Source organism: Oreochromis aureus, linkage group 16 (assembly GCF_013358895.1).
Source record: "Oreochromis aureus strain Israel breed Guangdong linkage group 16, ZZ_aureus, whole genome shotgun sequence".
In the NCBI taxonomy this organism is placed as follows: Eukaryota; Metazoa; Chordata; class Actinopteri; order Cichliformes; family Cichlidae; genus Oreochromis; species Oreochromis aureus.
In genome coordinates, this window is record NC_052957.1 from 33,795,225 (window position 1) to 33,812,667 (window position 17,443).

Sequence of the window (17,443 nt, forward strand, 5' to 3'; positions counted from 1 at the left end):
TATTCTTCCCATTTCCTCTATGAACCACCACTGTGCAATACCAATTCTATGTGCAATAACCCAACTGTATATACACAACACTATTTATTACACATTACTTTTAAAACCAGCTTGTATATTGTACATTTTATATATATTTTTCCCTCTGTTAATACTGTCAATATGTACATAGCACTGCAGAACTGCACCCCCCCATGTTTGCATGTTTGCACTCATTGAGTAGTGAGATGCTCTGTTCTATCTCATTGTATTCAATTCTATTATAGTCTACAATTTAAACCGGACTGGCATTGTATTCTATTCTATTCTGTTGAGTAAAGTCTATTTACCAATATATGTAAAGACATTACACATTAAAAAACACAGAAACATTGGAAATCATGTGTTGTTAGACGATCACTTTTTGGCATAAGTCTCCGTGTATCACGTGACAGCGTGAGTCCTGAACCCCGCTGACACGACAGCTCTGGTTGTAAGTACATGATTGGTTCCAATTGTGATCACGTCATCCATTGAACGACCGAGGTACGTTATTGGTTTAGCCAATAGGAAGGAGGGCGTGAAGGCCATCCGGGGCCGTTGTATTACGAGGAAATGGTTTGACAGTCTGTGTGCATGTGCAAGGCTTATAATTTTCTACTAAGCAAGCATGGCTGAGCTCCAGGTCTGTATATAAGAATAAAATTGCTGGTTTATATTCCGCCGCCTTCTGTTAAGGAGGACCGTTAGCTGATGTAGCGGTTTAGCTGCAGGCCGTGTATATGAAGTCTTTGTTGAACGACTAGTTAGCAGCTACAGAGCAGCTCATACAGCCCGAGGGCGCAGAAAAAGTCGGTGTGTAACAATGGCTGCGGGAGAGCTATTGTCCCGATGCAGCTTTTGTTCATATCCATGTCTGTAGTGTTTGTCGTGCAGGAAGCAGACTGAAGCTGATCTGGAGTACGACTTCAGAAAAATCACCCCACTGGGTATTTATGACATCTTCTTCAGTCTGCCCTTCAGCCCACTTAGCAAAGAATGGAGCAGCTCTAATGTCGCAACCTGGGTAACGGCACAGGTGATGCAAGCTAGAGTAAAACGGTTCTTTATTGCACTGATTAATTGCGAGGTGTAAAACAGTTGTTCACTGTCTGGTTGGACTAGACCGATTCTCTGCCTTGATTTTACTTTTATGCAGAGGAGGAAGTGAAGGGTTTCCTAAATATCATTTATAAACATCCCAGTTTTCTTTTGAACACATTAAAAATTATTTCAGAAAAAAAATGACCAGATCAGCCCACAAAAACGGAACTTTTTATTAAGCCCTAGAACAAAACATTGGTGTTCACTGATGTGCTTTGTAATACTCAAATCAAGTTAAATTGAACATGAAGCACTTCATGTGTAAAGGCTCATTTACACCATGTGCTCTCGAAAACTGTGTAACCGTAACTCAGGGAAAAACAACGAGACTAAGGGGGGGGTCACTTTTGTACTTCCCCGAGCTGTAGCAATCAGTTTTATCTACAGAATTTAAGGATATACAGTCGACTTCCACTCTCTCTCTTAAGCAGTAAGAGGTTCTTTGTGGTTTGGCGAGCTGCACTGACACAGGAAAATCCACCTGTTAGCCGAGAAATTCGGTTTTGTAAAGCTTTATGAATGAAAACTGTGTCGAGGAGCAAGGCTCTGTGGGTAAATTAGCCTTCATACAGGAAGTGTTTCATGCCCACTTTATAACAGAGTTTTATCTTCGGTTTACTCACAGTATTAAAAACTTCACCTTCAGTCCAGACTGAAGTATGCCATGGGCAATCTGGAGTAAGATTATACTGGAAACACATCCTTTGGGATTAAGCTAGAGCCCTTTTGACCATAGAGATGTTTTGTGAAAGAAGGGCAGTGTACAACCCTAAAGAACCCCATTCCCACAGTCAAACACTTTGATGGCAGTCTTGTGCTGTGGGGATGGAACTGGTACAATCTCTTCCAGGCAGAAGGAATCATTAAGAATGAAGGACATGAAGATTTTGAAAAAAAAAAACTCAAGCAGTCAGCAGCAGACTGGGGCTGGGCAGTCGCTTTGTCTCTCAGCACAAGAGGTCTAATAATTTTGACCCTGGTAGATTTAGTTTTTTGTTTCTGTGTGCAAATTAAAATAGTATAAGCACCCAATGTAAAACAGGGATGTGTGGAAAAGAAGAACTCCTTCCTCTGGTTTTCCCCCAACAACAGCAGGATAAAAAAACTCTACCTTGTGCATGTAGTACCGTCATGACGCTGTCATCATGTCTTCTACAGACTAAGTTTGATGAAGCAGCAGCAGAGGTCAAGCAGCTGAAGGCGAAGCCGACTGATGAGGAGATGTTGCAGATCTACTCGCTGTTCAAGCAGGCCACCGTGGGTGATGTGAACACATGTGAGAAATGACAAATTATAGTGCGCTCAGCACTGCTGTCACACAAACTGTTGATAAGAGTCTGACACTGGCTACGTTGAACATGCACCCTAGAAGAACCACTGGCACACGCAGGTGTGCACTGAAATGCACCTGTTCATGACGTACACCTGTACTACAGGCTCTCTGAGGAGCTAGATTTGCTCTTGTGTAACGTGGTTTCACTTTCAGATTTCCTGTAAAAGTAAATATTCTACATAATTATCAGTAGTGTTTCTTATGTTTTTGTGTTGTAATGTTAAATGCAGCACCTTTGCTCTTTACTGGGCCTTAATGAATTTGTCCTATATTCATTCCACCTGCAGTACATGGGATTCCACTAGATTGTTTAATTTGCTTTGTTTGTCTTTGAAGCTCGTCCAGGGATGTTTGATTTCACTGGAAAAGCTAAATGGGATGCCTGGGAGAAGCAGAAGGGTGAGTAAGAATGTGGATTTGTCTGCAAATCATATAAAACTCGGCTGGCCGGGAACGCCTCGGTTTTCCCGTGGGCAAGCTAGAGGTGGTGGCTGGGGAGAGGGAGGTCTGGGTCAGGTCCCTGGATAAATGGAAGGAAATGGATGAAATAAGTCTTAATATTTTATGACATGCATATCTCACTGTATGTATGTCATTGTATTTGTATATTAAAGTGCTTTGAGTGAGAGCAGAACAGTGCTATATAAGAACCAGCCTATTTACCATTTATATTTTGTCCTGGATTTGAGTAATATATTACACATACTATAACAAACAGCATGTGCAAAATATTAATGCTGTGGGCTCTGTTTAAATCTGTCACCCAGCACTGATATATTATAAGCTGTGCACACAGTTCAGTTCAGCTTTCTTTATATAGCACCAAATCACAACACCAGTTAACTCAAGGCGCCTCTTTTAAGGTAAAGACCCTCCAATAAGAAAATCAAATGAAGCATAATTAGCAAGTGCTCCAGCAATGCGTGGTTGAGCATTTGTTTCATTCTGGGTTGCATATCACCAGCAGCTTGTGTCGCTTCTTAGTGTGTCTTCATAACCTCATCGCACTCAGACTCAAGTGGCAAAACAAGTTGTTTCCATTTTGAGCAGGATTGGTTTGCTTGCATTATGATGTGTTGGAGGCTTTTGAACTACATACGAAATTATCTTCATAGCAGTGATGTGCTATACCACTGATTTCCTTGCTGATCTGAGACCAAGGCTGGCATCAGCGATACTGGTACTTTGTACAAAAACTCAATGTGTTTGGAAAATCAGAATAAAAAGTAGTGTACTTCAAACTACACCTTCATAATGAATACACGACTTCAGACTACTTTAATTATGAAGAATTATCATACAAGAAATACAGATCTTGAAAAGTTAATATGCACATTTTAAAATATTCAATTAGCAATTGAATATTTTGAGGAAACATTTTATAAATACGGTCTTATGTATGAAATATTGGGAGACGATTTTTATTTTTTAAAGCTTACAGTGGCCGTTTTACTGCAAGTATGTTTTAAAGATACCTAGGCTATGAAGTCTGCGTTAAATGCTCCACAATTTGAACAAATGGGATTGTGTAGTTTTAAGGATGAAGAGAGACAGAGAGACACTTTATTGATCCCACAAGGGAAACTGTTGTGTTACAGCAGTATGATAAAGTCCCACAGGTGCCCGGTAAGGGTCTTATACTGAGAGAGTGCAGGAATGTATGTAATTTTACAGCAGTGATGAAAAAAACCAAGAAAAGTAAAAATGAAGTTAGTTAAAAACAGTAAAATTAAGACTGACATTGTATAAGAGATGAATGCAAATTGCATAAATAATATGTACCATATGTGTTAGAAAATCAGCTGCATGAAGGTATCTTCTGCCTGACAGGTGTGCTCACCTGTCCCACAATGAAGAGTTATTCTACAGCTTTATAGAGAGCGTTCTTCATGGCAGCGGGGTTAAATCAGTCTGAGAGAGAAGGTTCAGAACAGAACACTCGACAGGAGTGGAGCGTGATGGGCTGTCCGTTTGTTCGGTGACCTGTTGTCCCTCACTGACTCAGACAGATCCAAATTCTGACCAATGATGCTTCCAGCCTTGCGGATTAGTGTGTTGATCCTTCTGCCATCTCTGGCACAGCAAAAATAGATGGTAGTCACTACCACAGACTGGTAGAAGGTCTCCATCATGTTGCTGCACACATTAGTAGCTGTATAGCATCCAAGCTTGCTGAGAAAGTAGAGACTGCTCTTCCTCTTCTTGCACACAGCATCACTGTTGGTCCTTGATCCAATCTGTCATTCAGGTGAACGCACAGCTACCTGTAGCTTTCCACCGTTTCCACCTCCTCACCTATGATGTCGATGGGGTCAGTCAGTTGTTTTTTCCTCCAGAAGTCACCTACCATCTGTCTTGTATTGCTGACATTTAGGAGGTGATTTTTTTCTGGAACATTCCACCAAGTACCGTAGTACAAACTGAGGCCTGCCTGAGTAAGCAATAATAGTAATAGTAAGCAATCCATGAGACAGTAGAAGTGGTGACACCCATCCCGAGGAGCTTCTCACTCAGCAGAAAAAACATGATTCTCTTAGTGCCACCAGTTCCATCCAGGTGAGAGTGAGCACGCTGCAACAGGTAGATCACAGCATCATCCCTACAAGAGGCGGATAACCAAACTGAAGAGGGTTGAGAGCAGGTTTCACCTGCAAGCTAACCTGGACAAGAGCCAGTATCTCCAGCATCGTCATGGCGTGACATCAGGGCAGCTGGTCTGAAGTCAGAAGGCCAGAAGGGGTGGCTGTCTTTGGTACCCCCAGTAAACATGTCTTACTGGTACCAGGTTAAAGAAATACTACGGGGTGCCACTCAGATGTGCACCACAGGATTTCAGGACCCTGGGACTGATGTGATCAGGATCTGCAGCTTTGCCTTGATGTAGTCGCGCCTGGCCAGCTGACATAGTCATGTATAGAAGGAATGAGGGGGTTCTGAACACTTGTTGTGTCGTGGTGAATTATTTATTGGTTGAGGAGGTGTTAAGATTGTTGTTGTGTGAAGAGGGGCAACAGGGGCTCCAGTACTAATGTTTAAAAGTTGATGATAAATTCACCAGTGATGGCGATGAATGCCTCTGGGTGCTAATGCTGTACATTAAGGACAGTCGCGTGTTTGGTGTCATATATCGCTGCCCCATGAGCTGATGGTGGTACGTAAATACATGTCAATATAACGGAGAAGAATTCCCGCGGTAAATGATATGGGCGTATATTCCCGACTAAAAGTTCAATGTGCGGCGAGCAGACACGTTCCTGGATAGCCACACCTTTCATTAACGAACACTGCAGTCCTTCCACCTTTGCTGCACATAGAGTTCAGTAAAGAAAGATCAGTTTGGTTAGATTTAGTTTATTTTAGTGACACATAAAAAGGTGCATTAGAGTGTACTTGGAAGTGGCACTGACTTCATGTATAAATTAACAAGCAAATTAGCAACAATCACCGTTTAAAGTGAATGCTTACTTGAAATATATTCAGCTGTACTTCTAAAAAACATGAACTAATACAAATAAACCTAAAATTAATTTTTAACACTTTAAAAAAAAAATAATTTTAAGTTTATTTATATTCATTAATTTAAAATGTAATTAAAAATGATTTACAAATGTGTTAATTTTTTGTTTTCTTGTTGTCATTTATTATTTTACTAATAAATACATTTTATTGCATAAAGGCTGAATAAGTTGATGTTACCTTAAACATAAAGGATGATTTCTGCAGAGTTAGGAGTACAGCTTATTTGATTTAAAAAAGTTGGACTGATGCATTCCTCATCGTTTGTAGTAAATTGGATTATTGCATATTGTACTCAGCCACGTGCAGTTTCCTTTCAGGACTCTATGAGTTGTTGCAGTGTAAAGTTTGTCAAGCAGGGCTTTGAGTCCTCATGTCAACAAACTATGAAAAAGAGTCTCTGAAAGTAAAAGCAGGACTAGCTTGTTCATAAAGTTGGTCTGTCTGTCTTTTTCCTCTATAACGCATTTTTAATTTCTCTGTCAGGTAAGAGCAAAGAGAACGCCATGAACGAGTACATCAGCCTGGTGGAGGAGCTAAAGCAGAAATATGGAATATAATGTGGCATGATGGCAACCAACTGGCCAGGAAATCTGCTCCATGGACTGTGACTGGCACCAGTCTCCATGCCTGCACAGTTAAAACGCCTTAAAACTCAACAAGTGTGTCTGTAAACAGCTCACATGTGAACACCTGGTGGATTGCTTCTAGTCCTAGAAACTGACCCAAGTAGCTGCTGATGGACACATTTAAATTGTGTATATATCAAGTTTCAGTATTCATGTGTTTCTGCAGAAAGTCCTGTCATTTCAATAAAAAACTCATCTTAAAGTGTGATTTTAGATCTTCAACTTTTTTAAAAGTATTTGTTCAGTTCAATATAATTTTATTTATATGGCACCAAATCACAACAACAGTTGCCTCAAAGCACTTTATATTGCAAAGAAAACAGAAAACCCCGTCATGAGCAAGCGCTTTGGCGTCAATGGGACGGAAACCCCCCTAAAAACCTCCAGCAGAACCAGGCTTGGCGACCGGTTGGGCTGAGTGGAGGAAGACGAGATGAAGGCATGGCGTGGAAGAGAGCCAGAGAGAAGGCTCTGCCTCCCATTCTACATTGAAATACCCAAACCTTAAGTAAGCCTCCGGTCTAAGAGTGAGCTGCTCTAATGTGGTGATAAGGTATTATAAAGTTATGGAGCCTGATTATTATTATTGTCGTTATTATTATTATTATGTAATGGGAAGGATTTCAAATTTGTTCCTGGATTTAACAGGGAGCCAATGAAGAGAAGCCAAATATCGGAGATGAAGGAGATTTTTAGGACATGCCGATAATTACAAATTACAGCCTAGAAGTAACCCGAGGTAATGCCATCAGAGCAGGAATCTAATTAGATACCATCCTGGGCCGAGTACAATAACCTCAGTTTTAGCTGAAAGTAGAAGCAGAAATTTAGAGGCCATAAAGACTTGGATGTGGTTTAGCATTAGTTCTAATTAGTTACAGCACTTTCAGAAAGACATTTGCTGTGTAATCTATTATTGTAAAGTTAACAATTTAATAACAATTCATGCCTTACATTTTATTACTGACTGGAATGTAAACCACTGTTGTGTGTCCTGTTGCTAAGTGGCCATCTTTGCGTATCCAGAGACTTCCCCATTGGTTGTTTTTTATATGTATAAAACTCTACTTCGACTGTTTCCTTCTTATCTGTGTGTTTTGGTATGAAAACAATTTTAATCTCAATGAAACTTTTACCTGGATAAATAAAGGATAACAGTCGTCTACACAGAAATGCAGAATGACAGGATGTGGTGTCTTTGTGAAAAAAATTTAATGGCTGTGGTGAAGAAGAACTAAGAAGAGGAACAAGGTAATAATCTCTGATGACATTATAGAACAGGGACAGATTTGCAGTTTCCATCATCTGTTGCAGGATGTAGGAGACAAGTTTTGGACCCTCAAAGACACTTTTGGACTTCTTTAAGTTTAAAGACGTTTCATGGCTTCAGTTCTAAGGTCAAACCCAGATTTCTGGGAGTATCCCCAAGGAGGGACAAAGGACTGGAATCACATGCGCCAAGGTGTGAAAGCGGGTGCAGGGTTTCGGGTGAGCTGGATCTACTTCGCTGATGAGAACCTTCACAGCAATGAAGCAGGTGTGAAGCAGGTGTGAATCTGTAGGATCCCATGACACAGACACAAGTGGTCAGTCGTTCACAATGGTTGTGACCTCAACCAAAAATGTGTGCACCTCATGTGAGTTTGGAAGATCCCTATTAGGGTGTATGTACTTCACTGGTTCTCGATTCACCATAAACCTTTTTATGCATTTTTAAATCTGGATAATCTGACTCAATGACCTTGATGTGTACAGGTCTGACACAGAGACACTTGAAGAGGACTGCCGACTGCATGGGTCCTCTTATGCAATGGGCAGATATAGATTCGGGCCCAAAGACATCAAGACACACAATTAACGATGTGTCAGTTGGGAACAAAACGGTTTGTAGAGCCACCTCTGGTTCCTGCCTGGGACCCAGAGATGCTTTTCTTTACTTTTATTCCCTCTGTTCTTTTTTTCCTGTTCAAGTTACATGTGATTGGTCAACTACATGACGTGTCTTTGTCATAAAATGTACTTGATAATGAAGGTGAAAGCCGCAGCAATGCCTCCCACGAGCCAGAGGCAGACAGAGAAAGACAGAGATCATCCGAGTAGACTGAACACATGACCCAGCAGGAGGGTGGGAAGTCCCAGATGGAGCGCCCATGGCCAGTGGACAAGAGCTTCAGAGCCAGAGGCAACAGACAGCCACTGGCAGCTTTTTTTTTTTATCAAATTGAAATAGGTATTTGTTTGTAATTCACTTTACACATAATTTTATTTTATGTTGGTAAAACATTTATTTAAGAAACAAAAATCTGAAGATCCACTTGGGAGCCAAAAAAAGCCACCTTTTGAGTGAGGAGATATAACCGCTCTCATCCAGTTCAAAGCCACAGTTGGACCTACTGTGAGGAAGATCCAAGCTCGGCAAAGCTTGGGGAGAATCATGGGAGAATTTGCTCCAGGCCCTAGAACTCGCTCAGCGCCTGATCCTTTTCACCAGTATAACCGGTCCAGTTCAATACATGGCAAGGATCCTTGTGGTAACATGGCAAGTGGGGAAAGTTGACTAAGAAAAGGTGCAGTCGGAAAGGGGAGAAGCCACACAAATATACCACCCTAACATCCTCAGAGCATGGAGAGAGACTGTGAGCTGCTGAGCTTGGTCAATGATAGAGATGAGTTGGTCCCAAATTCATCCTCGCTCCTTTGTGATAACTATCTTACATAACACCAGAGATCGAATGTTGCTGCTCCAAGGGTTAGGGTTGCACTTCGTGTGGTTTGTACAGATTCATCATGTTCAGCTAGATAGTTCCCAAGTCAGGCGATGGAGATATGTGGCTTGGCCTGGGCTGTGGCTGGACTGTGGCTCAGCTGCAGGGGAGGGTTGGTGCAGTGGGTTCAGGGGCAGTGCTAGGGGAGGCTGGTGGAAAAAGCTGAATATAATTGTCTATTCCTGCCTCCTATCAGTAACGTGCTGGGAACAGAGGCAGCAGGATGGCTGGAGCTGCCACTGTGGACGTTAACGCTTGAAAAGCACCGTAAATGCAGACATGTGACTTGAGTTATTCATGTACTTCTGCTTAAGTACAGTGGTCCCTATTTTATCGTGGGAGTTATGTCCTAAAAATAACCCACGATAGGTGAAATCCGTGAAGTAGCAAACTTTATTTTTTACAATTATTATAGATGCTTTAAGGCTGTAAAACTCCTCACTACACACTTTATACACTTTTCTCAGACAGGCATGAACATTTTCACACTTTTCTCTCGTGTTTAAACTCTCAAAGTTCAAACCTTGGTAGAAAAATAAGTCCAGTATTATAGAACGAAACCAAAGATCAAACCCTGTTTTCAGGTCCAGAACATGGGAATAGAGCAGCTGCCAGAGAATTCAACATTAATGAATCATTAATGAATCACTGGTACGGAAGTGGAGGAAGCAAGAAGAATGAGCTGAGTAAAGTTTGACTTATCTGACTGTTTTGTTTTGCTTAATGCACCTTATAATCTGGAAAATAGGTAACTTCTGTCTTCCTTTAGCATCTCCAGAAGTCCAACTTTTTGTGCCATGGTTAGCATCTTCCTCTGCCTTTTGGGAGCCACCACAGCTGCCTTTGACGGGGCAAAACATTTCAGCGACATTGTTGTGTTTGTTGGGGAGAAAACTTACAAACATACAGTGCAGCACTTCAGAGTCACACTGCTAGGGATCGGAGATTTATGTAAATCTGACACGCTGAACACATTCTGTGCTGTACAGGAGACACGGCACGAGATTAATTGACAATGGTCTACAGCCAATCAGGACGCAGAACACAATGCGCTGTAAAAAAAAATTGTGCAAAATTGCACAATAAAAATTCCACGAGGCCGTGAAAGGCGAACCGCATTATGGCGAGGGAGCACTGTACAGAATGTCTTTACTTTTGCCACCTCTGGTCACAGCACACACAGAAGTACAGATACTAGTGTTAAAAATACTCTAGTAAAAGTTGAAGTACTGGCTTTGAAATGTACTCAAAGTAAGAAAGTAAGAAACAGCTCATTGTTGAACATTTCTACCACCTATTTCTATGCAAACCTAACTGAAGCTTGAGCTATATTAATGTAAAAATAAAATAATATTGTAGATAGGAATGCAAACCTTATTTTCACTCTAAATACTGTTTCTAATTAAAGGTACTCACTTAAGTAGAAAACGAGCATCAGGAAAATAAAAAATAGCTCTATTTTCTGTTGCCTACACTGTAGACTGTGCCGTTGCCTCTAAACAGGAAAATGAGTGGGGAAAGGGTTAGAGTGGGATTCAGCTGGTGGGGAAACCCTGAAACCTGGTGTTGTGGCTCAGCGCGGGGAAATAAATCACAGTTCAGAATAATTTCTATTGAGAGTTGATTTTCTTAATGTACAGGCTGTGATCAGCTGACCTGCTGCTCTTTCATTCACACACCTGAATAAAACCAGATGTCAGCAGGTGTTTCACGAGTTGTCCTGGCGGATTTCCATCCTCTACACTGACAACACTGTTTATGCTGTCTTTATATGGAACAGTATACAGTTGGTGTGAAGGTGGTATTCAATGAATTAAACTAAGCATCATCAGCCTAACTTCAAATTAATCTCTGCAAGACTTGATGTGACTTGACTCTCACCATGAAACAGTCACACACTGTTCTTTACTGTAAATCCATCACTGCGCAGCAAACTGACCTGTTTATCCTGCACTAACCTTTTCATGCAACCTTTAATTAACACAGTTAGTCTAGCTGAGATTGTTTTGCACCGTGTTTCACAATATAAAAAAACATAATGTTTCATGTGCAGACCCAATATTTGATTTAAGGACTTATATGTAAGCTTCAAATTTCCAGTTTTTCAAACCCCACTGAGCATCCTTCCCTTTAAATCTAAGCTCTCTTCTTCCTCTCCTGTTTTGTCTTTCTTATCTTTCTCCATCTCTGAGTGAAATTAGCTCTTTTTAATAATACAGCAGCTGGACCTTTAGCTGCAACACATTGTGTGACCAACTGCACATAAAAAGTTTGTGTGTTTGCTGATGTTTGTTGAGCTGATGGAAACTGACTGACTAGGGCACAGTTTTGCCTCTTTCATCTCTTTTCATGCATCATCAAATCACTCTGAGGTTTGAATGTTGAAATAATAACTCCCCTCAGATGCATTAAACCAAATGTACAAATATTTGCGTAAAAATGTAGGGAGTAATTGTAAAGAGTTGGCAGAAAAAAACTACTCAAGTAAAATACAGATACCTGAAAATTCTACTTAAATACAATAACGAAGTATTTGTACTTCATTACTTCCCACCTTTGGCTGTGACCCCATGGAAACTGACAAGTGTTACACACACTGATTATGATCAATTTTAGCAAACTCTGATTGATGAAACCGGATGTCATTACTGAAAATGTGAATTGTAATTCTGTTCAGTCTTGCCTGCTCTCGCCCCTTACACAAGCCATACTGTATGGCTAACTTGATAAGACTCAAAACAGAATCGCAGATAACCAAAGTATTCTCCTTTTTATTAGAGATATGAATGGATTGGTGGTGTACCAGGGGCTTCTGTTTAGGACTATGCATCCTGGCTGCTTGGGACAATCTGCTGGGGGGGAAGCTAATGGTGGCTAAACTACCTTTGTCCAAACTGACAACAGGGGCCTGATAAGCTACAGTATTTTCAAGGGTGGGGAGCCAGGTCTCCAATTCAGTGAGCAGAACTGTAAAAATGGTACATTTATTACATTATTACTGTCAGGGACCAAGCAGTAACGCATAAAGGACACGTGTTTAATTCAAAAAAAGGATTTTTATTGACCCAAAAATATGAAAAGATATTTAACAAAGCCAAAAACCTTAAACAGGCAGACCAATAAAAGAGGTCAACTCAATCAACTAAATTCAAGATAACAATTAAAGAAACCTCAACCAAACATAAGACAAACTGACCTGCTGAAATGACACACAAGGGGGAAAACAAAATGGCTGCCATATAACCAACTAATACAAAACAATTAAACAAACTTGAAACACCCCCCAGGCAATGAAGCATGTGGTATCATCCAATTAGGCTGTCAGTGGTACTTTAGCTCTCCCAGCCCTTTGCCACACCTTTTGCCAGACAGGAAGGAGAAGCCACACCCCCGGTAACTCAAACAAAGAAAGATGTATTAATAGAACATAAAACAGAACTTTGACCTTGCAGTGTTAATATGTGTGCACGCCATATAAACATTGGAAGGTGTGATGGAAAAATAAATAAATTTAATAAAGAAACAATACTGAACAATAAGTAGGATATATTCAAAGTAGTGACTGCAGAGTAAAGTAAAGTGAATCAAATGGTGGTGAGGTGTGGAGCTTACCATGTGTGGCTTGCCATCACAATTACAAAAGGAGGCCCAAGAGTAGCTAAACATCTGCCAAACTGAACTGGAAGATGCAGGGGAGACAGGCGATGAGGCCATCTTGCTAGCGAGTTGGCTATGAACTAAGCTAAGGTAGCAAATCCCTAAAGAAGTGTTTCTTCTGTATATTCGCAGTGAACAAATAGTGTGAATATAATCAGCAGGTAATTCAGAAGAGAGTCCATCCATCCATCCATCTTCTTCCGCTTATCCTGGGCCGGGTCACGGAGGGAGCAGCCTGAGCAGAGAAGCCCAGACCTCCCTCTCCCCAGCCACCTCCTCCAGCTTATCCGGGGTAACACCAAGGCGTTCCCAGGCCAGCCAAGAGATATAATCCCTCCAGCGTGTCCGGGGTCTGCCCCGGGGCCTCCTCCCAGTGGGACATGCCCGGAACACCTCGCCCAGGAGGCATCCTTGTCAGATGCCCGAACCACCTCAACTGGCTCCTTTAGATGTGGAGGAGCAGCGGCTCTACTCCCTCCCAGATGACTGAACTTCTCACCCTATCTCTAAGGGGGAGGCCAGCCACCCTTCAGAGGAAGCCCATTCCCGCCGCTTGTATCCGCAATCTCATATCCGAGAGGAGAGCCGTTATAGATAAAGCACATGAAGTTTACTCTATGAAATAAGTCGTTATTTCATAGTGAAATGGTTATAAGACTTTAAGTTTTTAATTAAATGGGCTGCATAGCTGCAAGGGTAGCTGTCTAAGCAGAGATACCCAAACTTTACTCTCTCAGTGAGTTCCCAAGCCATCCAAGAGTTGTAATCTCATATCAAGTTGTAATGTCATGGGTCTGCTTCCAGTAGGACATGGCTGGAACATTTTACTACCTACTGCTTGTGGCCATATGTGAGGGTAGGAATGTAGATTTACTTCAATGATTAACTCTCTGTTCACCACCACAGACTCGGACACATCACTTCATCTGTCCTGCTCCACTCTCCCTTCACTTGTGAATAATATCAATTTGTTAGATGGCCCCGCCCCTCCCTGAGTCTGGTTCTGCTGGACGTTTCTTCCAGTTAAAGGGGAGTTTTCCTTCCCACTGTCACCAAAGCAATTGGTCATAGGTTGTTGGGGGTTTCTCTGTTTTCTTTGTGATATTGTGGGGTCTTTACCTTACAATATAAAGCGCCTTAATCAGCTGTTGTTGTGCTTTGCGCTATATAAATAAAATGGCATTGAATCCCAAGATACTTAAGATACTTAGATATTTGAAAATAACTAGGTAATTTCCAACTTGGCGAGTGCACTCTACCTTTTTCCATCTCAGACTGGGGGTGCCAAATTTCATCCTAGAAGCTAAACACTGCTGCAGACTGTGCAAGCTGGAGATGTTGAATGGTTGTATTCACTGAACTGAAAGGTTGTAATCATAGAGCTAAGGTTTAAAGTTGCAAAAAATTCAGTAAAATTAGAACTTTGCAGCTTTCAGTATATTTGTGCACATATCAATCAACACCTTTGCAAAATGTTTTTTCTGTAATTCTGTAAATGTAACACTTTTACAAGTTAACATTTAATTTTTTCAACATGTTTTACACATTCTCACATTTTATTTTGCAAATTCTGACATGACATTAACAAGATCTTGAATTTTGCAACATATTATACATAACTAGTGCTAAGAAAGAACCTTATAAAATACTAGAATTCTACTTCCTAAAACCACAGAACCTACTTCATATTCACACCGCACAGCAGCATTATCATTCATCAGATAATTCAATTAAAATTTTCAAACAGCAAACAGGAGAGGTCCACTCAGTGTCTTGCTTTAGCAGAGGTGAGGGCGAGCCAACAGAAACTGGCTGACACTGAAGAAAATTATTTTGATACTTATCAATATTCAAATAATGATGTTTCACAATTTACACACTGTACAGTTGTTATGAATGGGGAAACTATATATGTATAGTACTACATTTGTTGTATCGTGATGCAAACATCCCTTTCAGTGGCATTTACCTGGATTTTTTAACATGTGAGTGTATGAGAATGTTTATATATTGTTTATATATATATATATATATATATATCTGAAATATAATATATTCATATATACATTTGGAAAGATACATTTGGAAAAGTGTACTTAGTTTTGTTGCTCTGCCTTCTTTGGACACATTTGGTCTATATTGGAGAAGACATCATCTTGCATTTCTCTCTCTGAGGAGCCTAGTATCATGCTACACCAGAGCAGACTCAGGCGTGGAGGCTGATTTAAATAGAAGAGTGATGTTGGTGGGGCCACCGCCGCTCTGGCTCATGCTGCCGCACTTTCTCCTGTGCTCCAACTGCACATGGTGCTTCATCTTCCACCTCCGCCACCTCCTCTGGATCTCGTTCTGCACCTGGAGAACAATTTCAAGTGCTCATGACATATAAATTATTACTACACTGAGGAAAAGTTGGCTCGCAGTTACATTTTTAGATTAAACACAGTCAGAATAGAATAGATAAAGAAGAAATGTTTTCTGTGGATTTAAACTTTTAAATTGTACCAGATCCTCACTTCTTGGCCATAAAATTAAAGGCCAAGTGTTACTTTCTCAGATATTGCATATTAATTACTATATGGTTTATCATTATTATTATTATTATCATCGTTATTATTATTTTCCATTTGATTTTTCAAGAACTAACCATGTCAGCCATGTCTTGTGTACTGATTGGTGTAAAAGTGCCAAAACTCCAGGAGGTTCAACAACAAGTTGAATTTAAACTGTAAAAACTCCTGGGTGTACATGGGGAAAGACGTTATATGAGCCTGAGAAAAATTAATACTGGAACTAGGACTATCAAAGAACCTTAACCTTGTGATTCTTTATTAAACGGCCAGTTTTGGCAACTTTAGTTTTTAATTCTTATTTTTCTAAAAGCAGGCTTTTAGAAAAATATTATGATGCCTGCAGTCCACACATGCAGTAGTTCCAGTCAATGTGACAGTTGTTAGAAATGGTGAAGATCTCATATATTGTTATTGTACATGTTAATCTGGGCCTGCCCTGCCTTCGTGTAGGCTCATTACAAAAAACTTGGAAGACTGTTTATTTGGTCTGTACTGAATAAATCAAAGTGCTTTCTTCTTGGGATCGTTTGCAATTAAATATAAAACAGTTTGTTTCTGTGGCAGCTGTTTACCTAATGTGTTCAGTCATTTTTAAAGTTGCACAGCCATATTTATTTCAACTGATGATACACTGTGTTCTATTCAAAAAGATAAACTTCACAAATTAATGCAACTTTTATGATGTTTGAAATGTAAAGAAAGTCATGAATAAAACAGCTAGTTTGACGTCACAGCGTTACTGTCACTAATGTCACGTGTCTGTTATAATAAAGTTGCCCGGCACTGATCAAATTCTATAAAAGTTATACAAAAAACCCTGATGACAGCCTGACTATTTCTAGGTTTTAGGACTCGGGCATGCAGCATTTTTGTTTTATTGTGCGAGTATGAGATTCAAGATTTATTTATTGTCATTATGTTGCTAGAACATAAAAAAATTGCAGTGGTGCCCTCTGTGATAAAGAAAATACAAAAATAAATAAATAAGATTTTAAAAAAGACAACAGTATAAACAATAAATGCAGGATGGATGGTACAACCACCGCACTGCTAATTAGATTTTGAAAAGTTCATTTTCTGTAATTTTGCAAGTGAACAGTAAGCTTACATCTAGAAATGACAACATAAAGTTTCATGGGTATAAAGGGAAAAATAAACCTCACCTCCCCGTTCAGGAAACAGTACAAGAGCGCTACGACAAATCCCTGAAACAACACGTACAGAAACATGATTGAAAGGCTGCTGTCAGTGCATGTGGATATTTTTAGAAGCTTCCTGTTCTAGTCGCTCATACAATGAAGCTGCTGAATGCAGCAAATGATTCTTTAAAGAACACTTTCTTCACTGCAGGAACAAATGCACACCAATGTTCCTGCCGTGTACAAATAGACTTCTGTGTTAGGAGGAAATTACAGGTGGTGATTAGACAATAGCTTACAGTTGGCCTTACTGTACCTGAGTAGAAGCAAAAGCCAGCTCAATAAAGTTCCAGATTTCGTAGGTCCTGCCACGGACTTTGTGTGGAAGGAAAGCAAAGAGAATGTAGTGTAAGCCAAAGAGCGACACCAGGAGGAAGGATGACTTGGCAAGTTTCCTGTTGTTTGAAGAATAACAGTGTATGAGCAATTAGAGTTAAAGAGAGAAAGTCTACAAACCTCTTTGAAAATATCAGAAGAATAATTATACACAGACCACTGGGATATAAAGAAAAAAATAAAAACAAAGCAGCCTGTGATCATAAAGAGCAAACTTAAACACAAATGGACCTCAAATCAAAATTGAAGCAGATGTCAGCCCATTACTCATTTTTAGAATGTAAACTAATATTTTTTAAAATTTTGATCAAAT

The 17,443-nt window shown here is 40.2% G+C and overlaps 2 protein-coding genes across 3 annotated transcripts in view; one reads left to right on the forward strand and one right to left on the reverse strand.

Moving 5' to 3' along the window:
- Window positions 1-523: 523 nt before the first annotated feature.
- dbi (diazepam binding inhibitor (GABA receptor modulator, acyl-CoA binding protein)) lies at window positions 524-6,808 on the forward strand. 2 transcript variants are annotated; one of them, XM_039599882.1, is made up of 5 exons: window positions 537-664; window positions 902-1,057; window positions 2,281-2,398; window positions 2,792-2,854; window positions 6,458-6,808. In XM_039599882.1, exons 1-5 carry the CDS (start codon window positions 650-652, stop codon window positions 6,529-6,531), a joined length of 426 nt encoding a protein of 141 aa, XP_039455816.1. In that variant the 5' UTR covers window positions 537-649; the 3' UTR covers window positions 6,532-6,808. The 2 variants fall into 2 exon arrangements, with proteins under 2 accessions (XP_031610747.1, XP_039455816.1); XM_031754887.2 differs by lacking the exon at window positions 902-1,057 and having other exon boundaries at window positions 524-664.
- Window positions 6,809-15,123: 8,315 nt separating this feature from the next.
- The window catches only part of LOC116332028 (secretin receptor), a 38,150-nt gene continuing 35,830 nt past the window's right edge, over window positions 15,124-17,443 (reverse strand). Inside the window, exons 11-13 of the mRNA XM_039599877.1 lie at window positions 17,051-17,189; window positions 16,759-16,800; window positions 15,124-15,377 (exon numbers count right to left, since the gene is read on the reverse strand). Of these exons, the coding sequence (XP_039455811.1) occupies window positions 15,213-15,377; window positions 16,759-16,800; window positions 17,051-17,189 (346 nt within the window). The 3' untranslated portion in view covers window positions 15,124-15,212. The remainder of the gene's footprint in view (window positions 15,378-16,758; window positions 16,801-17,050; window positions 17,190-17,443) is intronic.